At 39.8% G+C, this 20,060-nt stretch overlaps 1 protein-coding gene across 1 annotated transcript in view; it reads right to left on the reverse strand.

Moving 5' to 3' along the window:
• LOC126473344 (C2 domain-containing protein 3-like) overlaps positions 1-19,663 on the reverse strand; it is a 62,675-nt gene extending 43,012 nt beyond the window's left edge. Inside the window, exons 1-4 of the mRNA XM_050100340.1 lie at positions 19,389-19,663; positions 18,563-19,302; positions 4,037-4,167; positions 3,625-3,715 (exon numbers count right to left, since the gene is read on the reverse strand). Coding sequence (XP_049956297.1) covers positions 3,625-3,715; positions 4,037-4,167; positions 18,563-19,302; positions 19,389-19,567 — 1,141 coding nt within the window. The 5' untranslated portion in view covers positions 19,568-19,663. The remainder of the gene's footprint in view (positions 1-3,624; positions 3,716-4,036; positions 4,168-18,562; positions 19,303-19,388) is intronic.
• Positions 19,664-20,060: the final 397 nt, after the last annotated feature.

Below are 20,060 nucleotides of genomic sequence, written 5' to 3' on the forward strand. Positions count from 1 at the left end.
AGGAGGTAGAGATTTCAGATTGCGATCGGAGTGGCCCAATGGACCCTGACAGCAATTGCTTACAGAGTGGTATGGAGGCGAATCCATTTACTAACAATGTCCTTGCAGACCAAGGTGCAAACATCACCAAAAGCCCACAAGGGGCCAATTTGGTTCCGACAGAAAGTGTGGAACCCGTGAAGGGTTGGTGAATAAGAATTGACAAAATGGGTCTCCTGAAGAGCAATGCAAGCAGCAGAGAAGGAGGAAAGAAGGGGCTGCCACTCCGGGAGGTGATGCAAATATCCATTACAATTCCACTGGAGGATTCTCAAGCTGGAATCCAAATAGGAAGCAAACGGATCGGAGCCAGTCACACTGCCGAGTCACCATCCGTCACCAATAAAGACTGGGTAATGTCGATACAGGTGGGGTCAGCCTCTGTTGGTTCATTGGCTAGAGGAGGAGCAGGCGGCACCTCAGAGGGTACCAGAGGGGCCTTGCCCTTCTTCTTGTGTTTCTGTTCTTCTCTTGTGAAGGAAGAGAAGGGCAGACTGCAGCGAGGTCAGGCAAGGAATTACTCCTGGCAATCTTGGCGCCTACCAGCCACGGATAATGCAGCCGATGTGGAGCTGCAGATCGCCTTTCAGTTGGGTGCTGGGAAGAGCAGTCCCAGGAGGGAGCTCCAGCACCATCGGCTGCCGAAGAAGGGGAGTGCTTCTCTGGCAGGGGAGGGGGAGCAGCACCCGAAGGGGTGGGTATGGGTACTGATGGGGAGGGGGAAGGGGTGTGGGAGGGGGAAGGTGAGGAGGAAGGTGTGGGGCGAATGGGGCGGGGCTGGGAAGAGGAGGGGGTAGGAGGGGAATGGACATAACTGAAGCAAAAGTAGAAGTTATAGGCACAGGATGGAGCTGGTCATACTGCTGAGAAGCCTTGGTGTAGGTAAGTCGATCTAAGGTCTTGTTCTCTTGAATCCGTCATCCTTTTACATACACCAGGCATGCTGGCAGTGTGGAGGATGCTGCGCATTACAATTTATGCACACTGGTGGGGGAGCACAGGCACCCCCCTCGTGGAGAAGTCACCCAAATTCACCACAGAGGGGATCATGGGTGCAGCAGGAAGATGTGTCCAAACCGTAAGCCTTTAAAACATCTCATCGGTGGTGGAATGTAAGGTTTTACACCACACCTATACATCACCACTTTGACCTTCTCTGGGAGGGTATCCTCCATGAAGGCCAGGATAAAGGCACGATTGTTTTTAGGGCCTCATTGTACACAGCGGATAAATCTAACTCCTCATCGCTCTTGGTTTGCACGGATCTCCTTGTCAGTTTGGAGAAGAAAATCCTGGTGGAAAATTATGCCCTGTACCGAGTGCAAAGATTGGTGGGGTGCGACAGAGACTGGGGTGCAACAGAGATGGTCACAAGCATGCAGGGCTTCAGATTGTCTTTAAGAGCAAAGAACCGGACCGCATTTTACTCAAGGATTCCACTTCGCCATAGTTATCTTCAATTGTCTCCACAAAAAACAAAGGCTTGGTTGTGGCAAAACTTTCGCCATCTGTCTTGGTACAAACCAGGTACCGAGGGAAAGGTTTCAACCCAAGCCGGTGAGCTTGACCCTCTTCCCAGGGGATGACCAGGGAGGAAAAGGTCGAAGGATCAGAAGGAGTAGTGTCATGTCTTCTATCACTCTTAGAGACGGCCACAGAATGGCCAGGATGTTGACGATTTTGTCGCTTCATGTGCAAGGCGTCTGCCCTAGTACCACCCACTCCAGCCAGGGGCTCGCCCCGTGGGTGCCACCCAGCCACAGTAAAGGCTGTCTGGCATGGCAGCCACTGCTGGCAGTTTCGATGCCCCAAAGTGAGCGTCGACTCCTTGGCATACACGAGGCGTTAACAGCTCGGGTACTAGCAGTGTGATCCCTGTGTTGTCAGGGGGCTCAGCCAAGTAGGTACTTAACAGCCCCACCACACGGACTCGCTACTGTGCTGGTGACCTAGCAGGAAGGGGGCCAGGGTGCAAGGGGAAAAGGGAGGGGAGGGGGAGAGGAGCCTGCACCATGGAAACTAGGTTGGGAGTTCATCCCCAAATGGCTCACACTGAACGGAAAACGTTGGAAATGGAGGTCAAACCCCAAGGGGACCAAAAACGCCAAAAAGGGTATGGAAACAGCAAACTAAACAATAGCACATACCAAAAACAAAGCCAGGAGGATAGCCAGGTCAATATAAAGAAGTCCACCGTGAGGGAAGGGAGGGTGCAGGAAGAAAGGAGCAAGGACACGGAAGGGGGGAAACAGGGACAGTAATGCAGTCTGGAAAAAGGAAGGTGACTGCAGTAGCTTGGGGCTCCGTGCGCACCACACACGTACCCACAAAAGGGACTGTGGACCCCCCTGGGAGGGCCATACAGTCTTAACCTTGTACAGTCAGACTTTTATCTGTTTTGGTCCCATGAAAAAATTCCTTGCCAGCCAATGCTTTGCAATAGATGCGGAAATGAAATCAGCAGTCTGGAGATGGCTATATCCCTACCAAATGGACTTCTGCGAACAGGACATATTGAAACTGGTACCACAATGGGAGAAATGTGTCGAGAATATTAGTGACTACGTAAAAAGTAGGCAAAAGATGTAAGTTCATTTGAGATATTTTTGTTTCACTACCTACTGAATTTTTTAGTAATAAAATTACCATACGTTACTTTCCAATCTTTCCTCATACATTGTTATTCCAGCTTTAGTTTTCGTCAATATGCACACCTACAAACATAGGATTTTCTATCCTGTTTATTATTTCATGCTTGTTTACTAGGTTAACAGGAGGTGGGATATTTGAACAGTACAAAACTGTAAGAGATGTAGTTCCCTCTGCCCCCCTCCAAGTTCAAAATCATTTGTGCAAAATCAGTCTGTAACATCCCCAAAAACATAATTTTCTATTCCTTCTATTGATGTCTCTTCCTTCATCTTAATAACAATGCTTATACCACCTGCAAACAGGACTAATGGCAGGTTATTAACATAAATCAAGAACAATGTTCAGCCAATGATGGCAGGTCATTAACATAAATCAAGAACGATGTTCAGCCAATGATAGGACATGGAGGTCACACTGTAGGTCCTTTCCATGAAGATTATCTACCTTGATTTTTGTATTCTTGGGCAGCCTACAATCATTTTTTTAATTGTGTTTCTTTAATACAAACTAAACCTGGCATATCCTAAAGTAAGTATTCCTTAAAATCTTCATTCCTCTAATAGAGTATTTTAACTGACACAAATAAAATAACTTCAATAAGCCACAAAGATTCAAACTGGTAATATTTAACCATGTTAAGATTTTTTGTGCCAATAAATGTGTAAATAAATGACTCAATAGACTGTCCCTTTGAAATCTAAAGTTTGACTGGTCAAGTACCCCATTACTACACTGGTGGAAGACAAACATAGAGTTTTATTTCTCACATAGCATAATCATCCTTCAATCTCCTGAAGACCAATTTGAGAATTCCATTGGAGATAGTTTGCCACCACTCTAGACCATCCACTAGAACATGAATATATGCCCATTACATATGTAATCCTGTTGTAACAAAAGTCAAAATATCGTACTCACTTGAAATCAACTTACATTTATTGTTTTCAGAAGGGACACTTGACTGACTATCCTGTTGCTCGCTACGGGATATTCCATCAAATGGGATCACTTCTTTTTCTCTGACCTGTAAAACCATACAGCAGTTAAATGTAACTGTTTGAAGTACTATCAAAATAGTACCTAAACATGCATAATCATTCTTGTATTAAATTACATTCATAGAACATAAGCTGTTAGAAATAGACACATATTAGGGGACTTCATAAACAAATGTAAAGCCGAGCAATACATAAGCCACAGGTAGGCAGTTTTAATAGAAAAATAACCTAATAGTTAATTTTATTTTAAAACAAGACAGCCAATGTTATTTTCCTATTTCAATAACTTAACAGATGAGTTATGTTGCAATTACTACGTTCTTAACACGCATCACTAGGAAACTTACATGTTTTATTTTGACAAAACTGTCATCCATTTTGTCTGTATTTTCCATTAATTTAAGTCGATCAGGCATTGGTGCCGCCAGACTCCGCAAAGCCTCGTGATTGTCCTTACTTTCTGAACCAATCTTTTTACCTGCAGTGAGACAGGATTATAATTATCAATAAATGTTATACACAAATTACTTACAAAGTACAAGATATCATGTGCTTTAAGAATTAGATACAAACCAAAATCAATTTTTGATTAATTCTCAAAAATTTTTTCTTATTTATGTACAACACAGTTTGAGGCAATATTAAATTAATTTTATTATTATAAAATTAATGTTAAGTTTTTACATAGCATTATCTACAGCAACAGCCATTGTCCATAAGCCACCATACAGTGTATGGTGGGGAGTGCCTTGTACCACTGTTAGTCATTTTCTTTACCATTCCACTCACAAATGGATCAAGGGAAAAGCGATAGTCTATCTGCTTCTATACAAGACCTGATTCTGTTATGTTGTCTATGCAGTTATGTGAGATTTATGTTGGTGGCAGCGGGATGTTTCTGTCAGTCACAGTTACACTTTATTTATAGTAACTAAATTTTAATCAACCATATACCAGTGGTGCACAGCAACCCTCGAGTATTCAAATGTAAAGGAGGAAAACAGTCAGTCACAGAGTCCGTAATTTTTTGCAGATCTGGATTTTGACTATAACACAGTCATCACTGGTGCTAAACTAAAAACTGAAAGAATCGAAACAGGTACAAAATGCTGTTTCATGAAAATAACATCTTCCCTCCAGAGATTCCGATGTGAATTGACAGAACATTTTTTAATACTTGCACATTGATCCAGTCCAATGGCAAAAAACTGCTACATTCAGCTTAGATGAATTTACAACCTCAGATACTGTAAATCTAATACATGTGTGTGTGAACTGAGTTCATATGCGCAAGCGCGCGCGCGTGTGTGTGTGTGTGTGTGTGTGTGTGTGTGTGTCGTCTATTTTTGACAAAGGCCTTACATGCCAAAAGCTTTATGTGGAACAGCCTTTTTTTTGTGTCTATCTGCAACTCAGCATCTCCACTATATGGTGATTAGCAACTTTCCTTTTCATAATATTGCTAAAATATTTTAACCTAAATTAGAATGCGAGTCTAAGTTTTGAGCTTATATTACATCCAGGACAACACCATTACAACTCTATTCAGTGTGCAGCCTATTTCACTCTGACTACAAATAAACTAAACAGACTATAAGAGATGGGAGTAATCAAATTAGTGACCACAAGCAATTGGGCAAAACCAATTGCCATTCATACAAGCAGATAATTATTGGTGGTCATGATAACATGCGGCAGTTGCAGAGGGACTGACATAGGACATGGTTGAAATCACAGATGGACTTATCTATATGGAATAAGAGGTACTGGTGCACTTATTGGAATATGATGTGCTATGTGAATGCAGATGCTTATGCTGGTGTCTGTGAGAAATACAATTAAAGGAACTGATCTTTTCGAGCTACAAGTCTAGATTGTCACGCACAGGACACAAAGCCTAGGATGGAACAGCTCCCTGTGACTCTCTCCCAGTGCTCTACACCTTTTCCTTGGCCTCTAAACTGCAAGGAGCTGCAGTTGAAGCTCATATCTCTCCTGGACTTGCATATGACGTGTTACAGTCATAAAAAGTCTCCTCCTCCTTGTAGAAGGTCATGTGAGATTTGAAGAGTGAGAAAGAAACAGCAGACTTAAATGTTCTTGCAGTATAATGTCATGTTCTGTACTGGAGCTTTTTCCATGTGAATTCCTTGGTGTCCTGTGAGCACCTCGCACGACTGCCTCCACCTTCCCTCCCCATTTACTGGCTTGATTCCTTCTTTAGTTCTCCCACAGTTTGTATGAAAGACAATAAGTGCACAGTAACTATTTTTTTTTTTCCTTGAATAGTCACTTCTGCCTTTACCATGTCCAATTTTGAACTTATCTGTTTTGGTCCACAGACAATAAGGAGGCTTAATATTAACTGCTTTCTTACACACATTCTTAGAGCAGTTAAATATGAACACCATCAAATGGGATGTAATAGAATAATCAGAAGTCTGTCATAAAAATGAAAACCAAGCATTATTGATATCATGACAAGACTCATAGAGCAGGAAGGAAATTCAGATGTAGGCTTTGTTGTAAACCAGAAAATTAAAAATCATTTTAAAGGCACTGAAGAAATCTCAAACAGAGTAACAAGATTTGTTTTAAAAATAAACAAAAGACGCCCGCACGTAAATTACTCTAATGATTTTACAGAACAGAAGATTTCTTCAAAGAGTTATCAGAGCTTATATCGACAATATATCCTGCTGTAAGTAGTTATTATAGGGGACAGAATGCAAAAGGAAGTTAAGCTACAGTTGGAAATTTTGGATAAGATACCACTAATGATAATGGTCCTAGGTTTATACAATATTCCTCCAGAAAACAAACAAAAAATGAACTTGCGAAAAGAAAGATGGAATTGAAATGGAACTGTCTGTATTTTATCCAATAGTACAGAAATTGCACAGATGTGAGTCATAAACTACTTTAGAATGTCTAGTGATCGAAGATGATAGGCTATGAGCACTTGACATTTTAAAGTTGTTTAGGATCAGAGTAAAAACAGATACAAAGCTAGAATGAAACAAACCTATCAGGCAATAAGACAAAAATGCAGAGTAGATGAATTTACATGAGATAGACACACAGATGAAATAATACTTATTAAAACAGTCTGGGCTACTGTATTGTGGTCAAATCAATTTCTTGGAGGAAGCCAATGTTTCATTCACATCTGTGAAAGACATCTTCATTAGACTGTAGCTTCTATGAAAGTCTGATTCACACCCTAGCTTAGTACTCAGTAGCCAGAGTGTGTTACAGTTGCAAACAGCCTCTCTGCTCCTGCTTGCAGGGCCATGTACAATCTAACATTCTTGCTTGCTGTCAAACATGATAGCGCCACAGAAGCTACAGTCCCATTTCAAGATATCCTTCACAGATAGGAATGAAACATTTGAGCTTTCCACAACACTGATTCAACCACAGCACAAAAGCCAGAAATATTATAATAAGTATGACATTTTTAGTGCTGAAAGATTATATTTTACATATATGGAACATGTAATCACTTAACAAAGCTACTAATGCAAACAGCAAAACATAGCAGACAGAAAGACATAATGAGAAAATAAACTGTCAATGAACAAGGCAACTGTTAAAGTGGACGAGTTGCACACAAATGATAGCACAGACATGATAGAATATATTGAACTAGTTGAAAATGTCTCTGAGAAGATGTGGGAAGCGATGAAAACTGTCTCTTAGGAACAACTGGAAATTATAAGAGTGTGAGGAAAATAAAGCAGATACTTATGTTAGGTGTATAACAAATTTCATCAACATATTTCCAGTCTTGTTTATGTGGCTATTACCACTCAATACCTCAACTTTGTGAATTATTATCTTTACACCTACCGTTATTTATATCCATCAATGACTTTTCATAACAATATAAGTACTCTGGACACAAATTGCTCATTTAGGAAGCTATAACACTAACTGTTTGTAACACTTTGCGTAACTTTCATAATAGCCTCAATTCATCGAGAAAAAGTCAATAAGTTTCTTCAGGTAAGCCACATTTGCCTGAAGCCAGTCATTAATCATTAGATTCCACAGTTTCCAAACCGCTGTTCTAAATAGTTTCAGGCATGTTCTATGGGACTCAGAGGAGTTAATTTAACGGGCCAGACAAAATGCTATTGTTTGCCCGAGTGTTCATGGAACCAAGAATGTATGTTGCCACCAAATTGAAGACATAGAAGAAAAGGTAGTACTTGGTAATCAAGTATGTTAAAATAAACATCCCACTTCACATTTATAGTAATCTGAAAGACAAGCACTAAATCATGGTATAAAAAACACCACCAAAACATCACAAGCCCAACCACTGACTGGGTCAACCGCAGTTTGCGGTACCAGCTATCTGCTTAGATATATGACGCAACTGTGTCGTGCCATGCCATGGTAGTGCGAAATATTTAAAATGGATCAGGTTTTCAGAGTGTGTGCCAGAATACGCAGTATCACTCTCTGATGTGGGATGTTTGTTTTTCTAAACTTTTTGCAAGTGATGTTAGTGATTCACTGTACTCCATGACTGCAGTTTGTGAAAATAATATTTGAAGAGTTTGTGATGGTTTGTTAGTGAGTTATTTTGATGTTTCCAGCAATAGGCAGTTTTTGGACTTTTAATTATTAGTGCAGTGTGTTGATTATGGCTGGAGATATTACTTTATGCTTCATTTTTTGTTAGTTATGATATGACAATAAAGTTCGTAAGTCCCTGCATGCCACAATGATGGATGACATGTTAACCCTGATCAAATTCCTAAAGTTGCTCAGTTTGATTGCCGAATATGTGAAATGTTACATTTGTGGAGAAGGTATGAGATTGACCAAAGTTGCTGTATTTTAGTCCAGGGGCCAGTATATGTATCATTGTCAGCGCGCCAACATGTGGTGCACTATCTGGATGGGTTACTGGTTTGAAAAGTCTAGGCTGGCCATTTAAGAGACTATGTTGGTGACATATTATTTTTTGCTATTGCTAGATTCATGGTTGCTAAGTATGGTCTTATTATTTATTGTAGTTTGTACGATATGTGTGTTTGTGCACATAATTGCATGTTTCTCGACTACTGAAAACTGAAGTTAACGCAATTTTTTTAAAATTTTTTGGGCTGTGTTGTTAGTTGTTGGTAATTATGTTGGAGTTTGGTTGCTTGGTCTCACAGAGTCTGTTTTATCTACTTTGGTAACATTAGGTTTTCAACAGTTTTGGTTTTGTGGTACCACAAACTTCAAACTTCATTTTCACTGTAAAGATCAAGTGAAGTGTTACGTACAGGATGTCTCACAGTGTGTGGCGTTTTGGTACTGCAGAGTTTATTGATACTGTGGATTTCATTAAAGCTATAGAGGTCAAGTAAAATTTCTATTCAATGTTTTATAGCTATTTGTAGGTTCATGGTATGATAGACATCATTTGAGCTATACAGGTCAAGGTAAATTCCTGATACCTTGTTCTTCTTTTTTTTTTTTTTTTAAAAAAAAAAAATATTTTATTGCTAAGGATTTTGTTTGCTTGATTTTTGCATTAGTAGGCCTATGTGTTTTGGTGTGGCTTCATTGCTATAATTGTCATATTTTTCATTTCTCCCCACCCAAAAACCCCCATTGTCACAGTTGTCCCATTTAGTTTCATTGTAAACCTGCAATAAAATACTTCTCATCTTATCAGGTTGATGCACAAATTGATAGTGTTTTTCCATAAGTTTAATAAACACAGTACACAAACATAATCATCAATAATATATTCTCCATCACTATTTACAACAATCTGCCAACACTGGGGCAACTTTTCAGTTGCGCAACTGTAGAAATAATGTGGTTTCGAGGTGAAGAACTCGTCGAGTCATGTTCGGATGGCATTTTCATCTGGAAAGGAAGTTCCTGTAACATTGTTTAGTAGAGTGTGGAAAAGTTGAAAATCTGAGGACCCAAGATCAGTTGAATAAGGTAGGTGTAGAATGACTTCCCAACCCAACTCCTGAATAGTGTGTTTTGTCAGAGTGCAGACAGGCCTTATCGTGAGTAGCATCACTTGATGCAGTCTTCCTGGTCATTGTTCTTGGACTGCATCTGCAGGATGTCTCAGTAGTTGACAATAAATGCCAGCAGTGACAGTTACAGCTTGGGGAAGCAACATCGCTGTTCCACCACATTCACGACATTGTCTTTTGCAGATGCGCGCAGGTCTTTATATCGGAAGTTGCTGCTTTGTTTGGGCACAATGGCACAACCATTTCTTCTCCCCTCCCATAATGACGCCATTTCTCATCTCCTGTAACAATACAGAATAGGAATAGTTGGTGTTGTTCACGGGCAACTGATGACCAGCAAGCAGAGAATATGGCCATCTGGTGATTTTTGTGATTTTGGCTTAGAGTATGTGGTGCCCATACATCCAATTTTTGGCTCCCTCCGTCAGAGGTTCAAGTCCTCCCTCAGGTGTGTGTGTGTGTGTGTGTGTGTGTGTGTGTGTGTGTGTGTGTGTGTGTGTGTGTGTGTGTGCACGCGCGCGCGCGCGTTTTGTCCTTAGCGTAAGTTAGTTTAAGTTGGATTAAGTAGGTGTAAGCTTAGGAACCAATAACCTAAGCAGTTTGGTTCCTTAAGGCCTTACCACAAATTTCCAAAATTTTCCAATTTTTGAATCTTCCCCACTGAATGCAAATGTCCCACCATGGCAGAATGATCACAGCTGATCACATCTGCGAGTTGTCCAATACAATGACCCAGATCATTGTAGATAAATGTATTTAAATGACCTCCTTCACACCCCGAAGGTCTTCCTGTTCGTGGAGAGTCACTAACGTCAAAATGCCCCTTCTTAAAACAAGAAAACCATTTCCTTGCCATGCTTCGTCCAATGGCATTGTCCCCAGACATGACGCAAATGTTTCTGGCTGCTGTTACCCCTCTACTGAACTCAAACAGAAGAATATGTCGAAATGTTTCAGTTTCTCAACTTTGCATTCCATTTTCTAGTGCCCACAGCCCCACTCACTATCTCCAAATCATGAAATGACGGTACATAAACTCAAATAGCAACAGTGAGCTACAAATAAAAAATGACACTCAATAAACAAACCAAAAGGAACCAGCATGCCAAACTGCCAAGCACAAACACTATGAACTTATACAACAACCTAATGTTTGTGCCTGTTCGCACGTGTAATGTGAGACGTCATGTTTGCCAATACAGTGTATGCTTGAAATATGGGAGTCCACCGTGCTGATGATGACGTGGATCAAAGCTCATGAGAGGTACCACAATCTTCAGTTTTGCCCTCTGGTCCTCCACAAACTGCAGTTTAAGTGCCTCATTGGACAATCAGTACACTGGACACCTTGCATCCTTGGACAAGAGGCAAAATCCCAATGCATCCAACCACACTGAATGCCTCCAGTCCGCTACAGTCCAGTTTCTGTGTTGTTTGGCCCACTGAAGCTGTGCAGCTTCATATGCTGCAGTGAGCGATGGCATCTTGTTTAAGTAACCACTCCAAATGTCCCACACATGCAATTCTCTTCACAATGTTCACTCCAAAACAGCTTGAAACGGACATGCATGCACTGAAAGCAGCAACTTGTGTCATGTTTGAAACTAAATGTCATTGACAAGGCATGACACTTATCCTCGGGCCCTGTCACTTAGAACTGTTTTAGGACAGCTGTTCTTATGTTTATGCCATGTTACACAGCTGTAAGTGGACCACAGCTTTTAAATACATTGTGCAGTTAATTTTGATACACCAACAAATTGGGCAACTTCACCCATAGTGTAGTCATGGGCACGTCCAAATATGATAGTTCCTTTTTGCCATTCTATCACATCTCCACATCGATCCATCTTCAATTTCACATTACCAAATGGCACACACACATCTGTGGTAAAGAATCATACAGTACCAGTACTGCACATCTACAGTGCACCATTGTGCTGAAGTGTGCTCTTTCAAGGAGTGACTAAGAGGTTGGGGGAGGGGGGGAGGTTTGTATGGGGAAGGAGACCAGACAGCGGGGTCATCGGTCTCATCGGATTAGGGAAGGAAAGGGAAGGATGTCGGCCGTGCCCTTTCAAAGGAACCATCCCGGCATTTTCCTGGAGCGATTTAGGGAAATCACGGAAAACCTAAATCAGGATGGCCGGACGCGGGATTGAACCGTCGTCCTCCCGAATGCGGCGTGACTAAGAGTTTGTTCTTGAGCTTACATCAAAATGAGTCATTTTCAGGCTGTGAATGTAATGACAGAACAGAGCAATGATAATGAATTACCATTTTGCCTGGAATGCATACATTCTGAAATATTTTCATTCAATTTCAGTAAGATCTAGCTTCCAACAGGCCATGAAATGAAGCTTTGATTCAATGTATCTCACATGTAAACCTACCCAAAGGATACACTTCGATATGGATCAGCTTTGAATATGTTGTAGTATAGAGCAAAATAAGTTACACATATTTTTTTATACGTACTCATACAACTCTGTTAAGCAAGTCAAACACCCGCTTGAAAAAAATGATGATGTTACAATGGCACACACAAATTTGTTGAAAAAGTTATTTTTTTCGGAACCCTCTCTGCCCCACTGTTCTGATTTTCATTCCTGACATCAAAGTAACAGCAAAACATATAACATCGTTAATACCAAATTCAATCATACATGATGAGGTCAAACAATGGAAAGTCCTGGATGGAATAATTACAATACTATGAAAAGGATGGTTGCTGCTCACCACATAGTGGAGATGCTGAATAGCAGATAGGTGCAACAAAAAGACTGTCAAACAAAGCCTTTGGCCAAGAAGGCCTTCATCAGAATTAGACAACACACAAGCAGCTAGAGACTGTCATCATGTGTGTGTGAGTTGTGTTTTGGTGTGTGTGTGTGTGTGTGTGTGTGTGTGTGTGTGTGTGTGTGTCTATATCTTATGTTGTATTTGTGTTCCCATTTTACATTTGGTGTAATTATTTTTCCCACGTTGTAATTTTTTTCAGTTTTAATTATGTTACATTTAAAATAGTTTATACACTATTAAATAGTTTATACACTATTATTGTAAGTTTCTTGTAAATCCGTACAATAATGAGGAAGTGCAGGATTTTTCAGGCCAAAAAATGCTGAATTCACCTTGATTTTATGCACAATGCACAATTCCAATTTCATGACAGGAGAGGGAAGGAAGAGACAATTCCCCGTTTCCTTCGGCCGACCAACCTTACCCAAACACACAGGTAGCGGAATATGAGGGAAATGCTGTGTACTGGAATGCCTGCTTTGCACCACTTATTGTGATGTTCACATGCGTAGTGTTGGACACACACTACATTTTTCTTGGTTCATGTCTTCAAAAAACACACAAACAGCAAAAATGTCAATGAACCCAAAAAATATATTGAATTTACAAAAAAAAGTTTGATCAGCCACAATATAATGTGGACACTATGATCACTACTGAAGAAATTACTTTTGCATCACAGCTAGAAGATTTGATTAAAGATGTTACTAATAATGACATATTTGTGGAATGTCAGATTACTTTAGAGTTTGAAGATGCTAGTGCAATGTCAGATCATATTCTAATTGAATTCTAATTGAAGAACATTATGAAGAAATGTTACAAGATGATAAAGAAAAGCAGAATGTGACATAGACATTGAGTAAAATCAACAGGCTGTTATATTTTGACACACTGGTAAGAATGAATTTGAAACTGTAAAACATAGATACAGAGACGTCACAAAAAAAGAAGCTCTGTATAAATTGGTTGGAAGCACAAATTGCTGCAGGTGGAACAAGAAATGAAAATTTGTTAGGTATTTCCAAGTATGTGTAAGATAAATTTCAAATTACAGTGGACAATTGAGTACCGATACATGTTCTGGATATAATGAGGTGGGCTTTACAAGAGAGGGATGAATATAATTTATCATGTTTGTTCCAGGCTTCCTCAAAATGGATACATAATTTTAAGGTAGGACAAGGAAAATCAATAAATTTGTCACTCAAGTGCAATTTGTGAATGAAGAAGAACTGAGGGGAAAAGCTTGTGAAATTGTGGATACTGTGAAACTGAAAATTTTATTGATTGGAGAGGCCAGTATGTATTATTCTGACCAACCAGATTTCAATTTGGAAATGCATAGAGGACAAATATCAAAAATTGAAAATTCTAACAAAATCGCTAAATGCCCTAACACAGTCATACAATACAGCCAATTATACCTGCAAGTGGAAATTTGATATCCCCCTTGCTCACAGTTTTGAAATTAAAAGATGGTAAGTTCAGACCAAAAGTTAAAAAAAACTTATACAAAGCAGGTAATATCCTTGTGTTCACTTCTACATCTCGTAAATTGATATCAGAACCCACAAGGAAATGGTTCAAACATGCTTATATACCTAATGTGAATGAAAAATCTGTCTTATTTTTTGATTCATGGAGAAGGAATAAATATTTAAAGTCTTTGATAAATACAGGAACCAGATAAATATTTTAACAGTTCCTGTCAGAATGACCAGTATGATTCAGCCATATTCATTTCGCCATGGAAAAATTTCTTCAAACATTTTTCAGATGTACTTATAGCGTGTAATTACGCCATTAAATTGTATTTAAAAAATAATATTCTAAAAATTCAATCCTTCATTTACAATCAGTTTTCTTCACACTAATCCATTAACCTTTTCAAATATGTGTAGTTACAATGAACAGAAGATATCTAAATGAGACACACATGCTCACTTTTGCTTAAAAACTGTGATCCTGTTTGAGACTCCTTCCATGAAACTGTAATTGTCTGATACATCTGCCGCAAAAAATCAAAGTGGATTCAGCAGTTTTTTGCCTGAATAATTCTGTGCTTTCTTGTTATTGTACAGATTTACAATACTATTACAATAGCAATGTGCAAACAATTTCACATATAACTGAATCTGAAAAGGTTACAACTTTGGAAAAAAAGAAACACAAATACACCACACACACACACACACACACACACACACACACACACACACACACACACAATGCTATTGTAATAGTATTGTAAATCTGTACAATAACAAGAAAGCACAGAATTATTCAGGCAAAAAACTGCTGAATCCACTTTGATTTTTTGCGATATATATATATATATATAAAAAACAAAGATTATGTGACTTACCAAAAGAAAGCACTGGCAGGTCGATAGAAATTCAAGCTTTCGCAACCAACGGTTGCTTCGTCAGGAAAGAGGGAAGGAGAGGGAAAGACGAAAGGATGTGGGTTTTAAGGGAGAGGGTAAGGAGTCATTCCAATCCCGGGAGCGGAAAGACTTATCTTAGGGGGGGGGGGGGGGGGGGGGGAAGGACAGGTATACACTCGCGCACACACACCCATATCCCCCCCTGGGGGAGTGTTTCACCCCCTTAATGGCTGTATGGGCACATAAAAAATCTCTCTCTCTTATTTTGCTTTACACTACAAAATATTCAAAGCTGATCAAACCTGAGGTGTAGGTTTTCTTGTTAGTATAATGAAAGATGTATGTGAATACAACAGCTTCGATTAAACTTCATTAGGATAAAGGGAAGTTGCAAAATCAAACAGAAGCCAGGTGCCACAAAGAGATTTCATGTTATCAATTCTTTTCATTAGTGCTACAGGAAGTTTTCAGTCCCACAAACTGGGAATGTAAAGGCTGAGTCATATATTAATGGAATGCATCTGAAAACACACACACACAAACAAACACAAGTACGTTGGGTCTAAGCACTATGGGACTTAACATCTAAGGTCATCAGTCCCCTAGACTTAGAACTACTTAAAACTAACTAACCTAAGGACATCACACACACATCCATGCCCGAGGCAGGATTCGAACCTGCGACCATAGCGGTCGCGTGGTTCCAGACTGTAGCGCCTAGAACCGCTCGGAAATGAGAGAAGGACTTTATCCAAAAATTGATGTCAACTGACTATCGATTACAATGAAGAGGCATACACTTGCTAGAACAGATGTAAATGATGCTTTCTGCTGCCTTTTTGTGTTGCAGAGACTTTGAAAACTTGTTTTCAGGGGTGAGAAAATGATGACTTCAACTGTATGCCTTCAGGTGCTGAAGACAAAAACCTTAAGGCTCCGAATTCTCTTTTCAACTAAGCAGAGTAAGTCACAAAGGGATCAATCAATTTGTGATTGTTATGTACAGATATTAACTATATTTCCCAATTATCTTCTACAGTCAAAGCTAGACAAAGTGAGGTCAGTGAAATGATGTGACACATGAGGCGATTTGGATGGCAATAGTTCATATCACCATCACAGTCATATGTGACTGACAGTATTTTCCTGCCAGGCTACATCAGACAGACGCAGGTGACACCCTTCACCCTCTGGCATTCCATGGCCATTGGGATTTTTACACTGAGACTTGCGGACACTGTTGAAAGAAGCAGATTTGTGGGAATTCACACTTCTTGCAACCTTGAAACAGTAACTATAAGTAATGGAATACATCAGACATATGCAGCTAGTATGGTATTATTGTATCATTACATGGCCTCATTGGCTGTATGCAACTGACAGCATGGCAGACACCTATTGTCTAAGTTTGAAGCTGATTCATCACTGGGCAGAGCCAATAATGCTAAGGTGATCATAGGCCGCATTCTATAAAAATCTGAATTTAATTTGTTTGGACTATTTCGGAAAACATCATCAGTAATTCTCCTGTCCAACTGACAGTCTTTGAAGTATAAACAAAATATTAAAAAAATTGTTATTTGCAAAGTATGCATGGTACACATACCAACAAAAGTTTTGCATCACCCCTTTATTTCAAAATTCATGGCACAGAAAAAAAAATTGGCTCCGAGACATGCATATACATTCATCTGCAACTTGTCCAGATCACCAAAAAAATAAACATTCCTGTAATGACAAAAATCATCTGTTACCCCCCCCCCTCCACAGCAGGTGCTGGAGATCATAAAGCCAGCCCGGGTCCAAATTGTTCCATTCTTCAACGGCCATTCTCTGTAGGGCACACAGAGCACATGATCACTGTTAGTGTCCACAAACAGCTTGATTCAATCGATCCTACACACATTTGAGAGCGTTCATGTCCAGGCAACAGGCAGGCCACAACATTCCGATCTCCCTAGCATGCTGAAGGAATGTGTTTATGAGAATGCCACGATAAGAATGTGAGTTATCAGCCATCAATATGAAACTGTCACCAAAATGTTGGTGATACGGTCCCACTACTGGCTGCAGTATATCGTCCCTGTACCGTAGAGTAATGAGATTGCCCTCAATGGCCACGAGAGGTGTATGTTGGCTCGAACATCCCACGACAGAACACCACCAGTACTTTGTCGCCCAAGTGGGGCACAGTGTTGAAGGCGTTCAATATCACTGTGTTGTCTCCAAATAAATTGTCTGTGATTACCAGGATACAAACAGATCTGAGTTTCACCTGAAAACACACCCAATGCCAACCCTGGGGCGTCCATTCTGCATGACTCCTTGCTCATCTGTAATTAGTCCATGGTGTTGTATTGTATGACATGCTGCTTGCCTTAGCCATCTGGAAAGGAGATTCGCATCATGCAATGATCTGACAGTTTGATGCGGTACATGACATCACGTAGCCTCTTCGAACCCTGAATTCAGTTCTACAGCACTCAGTCCACGGTGCCTTTGGCTGAAATGTCGAATATCTCCATCACCCTGTGCACTGGTTGAACCTGGATGGGTTGTGTATTGTAATTTCTCAACACTACCCATCAATTGGAATTGACTACATCTCTTTGACTATGATGCACATGTTGAGCAAGTTCCCTGGCTGACAAGCCTTCTGTGCACAATGTGATGATGTGGACCCGCTTATTCATTGTGAATGACCTTCATCTGATGACAGATGTTCACTTTATTGTGTCACAGATGTCTAATGGTTCCCTACTGGTGCTTTACTTTCAATTTAAATACTGCAATCCATTACAGTGTAGCATTCTACCCTCATGTAGGGCTCATGGTGACTGCATATGTTTACAAACAGTATCAGGGCTGACCTTCCGATTGGTACAGGAACAGTCACAACAGCAACGCACTTGCTCGGGATATAGGTGTGAAGTAACACTTTTGTTGATGTGTGTACATTTCGTATATGCGGTGTGTATGTCAGTTTCTTCCTTTCTTGCACATTATAGGCTGAGACCACACAGACAAAAGCTTCAGGAGAGGCCAGAGTCAGATCACAATATAACATCACCTTCAGTGACTGTATATTCAGCTCAATTTGACATGAAGGATGTGACAAGCATTTGTCTGACATGGCCTACAGGAAAATACTGGTTTGTCACATATAACTGATGTGGCACTCTCAGTGGTTAGAAGATTGTCCTCGGGAGACTCACTCTCAATATGAGTAACATGGCTGTCAACAAGTTAAATTATGACAAGAAAATAAGTTTTTGAAACTTATGCCCTACCACAATGTCAAAGGCACAGTTTTACATGCAACGTGTGTTCTGCTACACATACTGAAGTCCAGTTGGTTGAATTATCATTGTAAAATATGATGTATCAACAAGTAAACTACTACCACCATAGTTCTCTTTGTTTGGCTGTGTATGTTTGCCAGTGTCCCATTTGATCCATGGGGGCAAGGACAGGGGAACAATGTCAGATTATGAAGGATACATTTTTATCAGTCAATAACTGTTCCAGTGAACTCCAGATTTCGGGAACATGTGCAATAATTTTTCAGGCAATTGTGTGTGAAGTTAGATATAAATAATGATTTATTTTCGACAGTTAAAAAAAGTATATTCAAGTACCACTGTTTTACTATCAAGATTATCAATTCGTCGCAAACTCACCTAATAGATACTCCATAACTCCTCCACTAGGGTCTACACTTACAGCAACATTTTCTCCTGACCTAAGTGCACTACGTTCTTTTACTGTGGTTTCGTTATTTGTCAAAGCACTGTTTCTCACAAGAAGATCGTTGTCTTCCAAAATAGACTTCACCATTGCGTTACGAAGTTTAACACTTTGAGTCAATACTTTCAGGAGGAGTGCATCGTTTGTGCAATTCCTTGCAGATTGCGGTGCACCATCAGATTTACAACGTGCTGTAAGATTCGTGGAGGAATGATATTGCTGACAGTGTGTGTCTTTGTTATGCTTCTCATTGCGGTCGTCACTTCGTAATATATGTTTTCGACCAGCCAGAGACGAATTACTATTAGCGTTTACTGTTTGAAATTTGATTTGTTTCCGTGTCTCGTCACCCGGACACTGCGCCTGCTTGTGGCTGAAATTCCTGGACAGGGGGTCATCATTATGCAATACGAAACACACATGTAAATCACCAACTTTACTGACAGAATTCAAAATTGGCACATAAACTTGATAAGGGTTCTCATATATTATCTTTTTTAAATTACTGATTTTCGCTGTCCCAATTAACTCATTCAAACCTTTCTGGACAACAAACAATTCCAAATGGTCGCTATCTTCCAAGTATGTTTCGAATAAGTTAATTGGTGCTTTTATTTCGTAAATAAACGACTGGGATGTCTGGTGTCCACCTCTGTTTCTCACGTCACTGGGCCTGCAAATTGTAGGTGACAATTAATTATAATTTTTCAAAAATACTAGAGGAGTCGATAAGTACTATCACGAAACGTGTTATCTTACTTAAATACAGGTACTGTGCTGTCTCCCCACCAGCGTGCTAACACAGCAATATCACCGGGCGGCTTCTTTCTCCATAGAATGTGATCAACTTTTAATGTCAAATAACTAAATACTTCGCCTTCTACTAACGGAGGTAAAGAACCGTACGTTGAATTTTTCACAGGAAATGCGACATTCATTTCACATAAAACATGTCTATTTGCGATCCACCTTCACTGAGTGTGGCACCAAACGGAAACAAAACAATGAATTTGTAAACACTACTGACAATTACAGCCACTCCAAACATCTTACAATAAACTTTAGCAGGTGCACTATTCCAATAGTCGAAAGATATTTCAGTCAAAGATGTGCTAGATGAACTTTCCGCTATTCGAGGATTTCTAAGACAAAAATGTTTCCAAAATCAATGTTTTTTATTTTTCAAAAGAAGTTGAAACATTCACTTCATTATTTGTTTCTTTTGACAAAATACCTCATTACACAATTTATCAAATATAGTCCATTATCTTGCCCATGTACTCCAGCTGAAATTTTTCAGCTGAGAGTATTGGGTATATTATACAATTTTACAGACGGTCACATGTGACATCCCTGTTCTTACTTCGTTTGTCTTCTTACATTATATCAATGCTTAACCCAATATATACACAAAAAATGTACAATCTAGGA

This window comes from Schistocerca serialis, chromosome 4 (assembly GCF_023864345.2).
Source record: "Schistocerca serialis cubense isolate TAMUIC-IGC-003099 chromosome 4, iqSchSeri2.2, whole genome shotgun sequence".
Taxonomy (NCBI): domain Eukaryota; kingdom Metazoa; phylum Arthropoda; class Insecta; order Orthoptera; family Acrididae; genus Schistocerca; species Schistocerca serialis.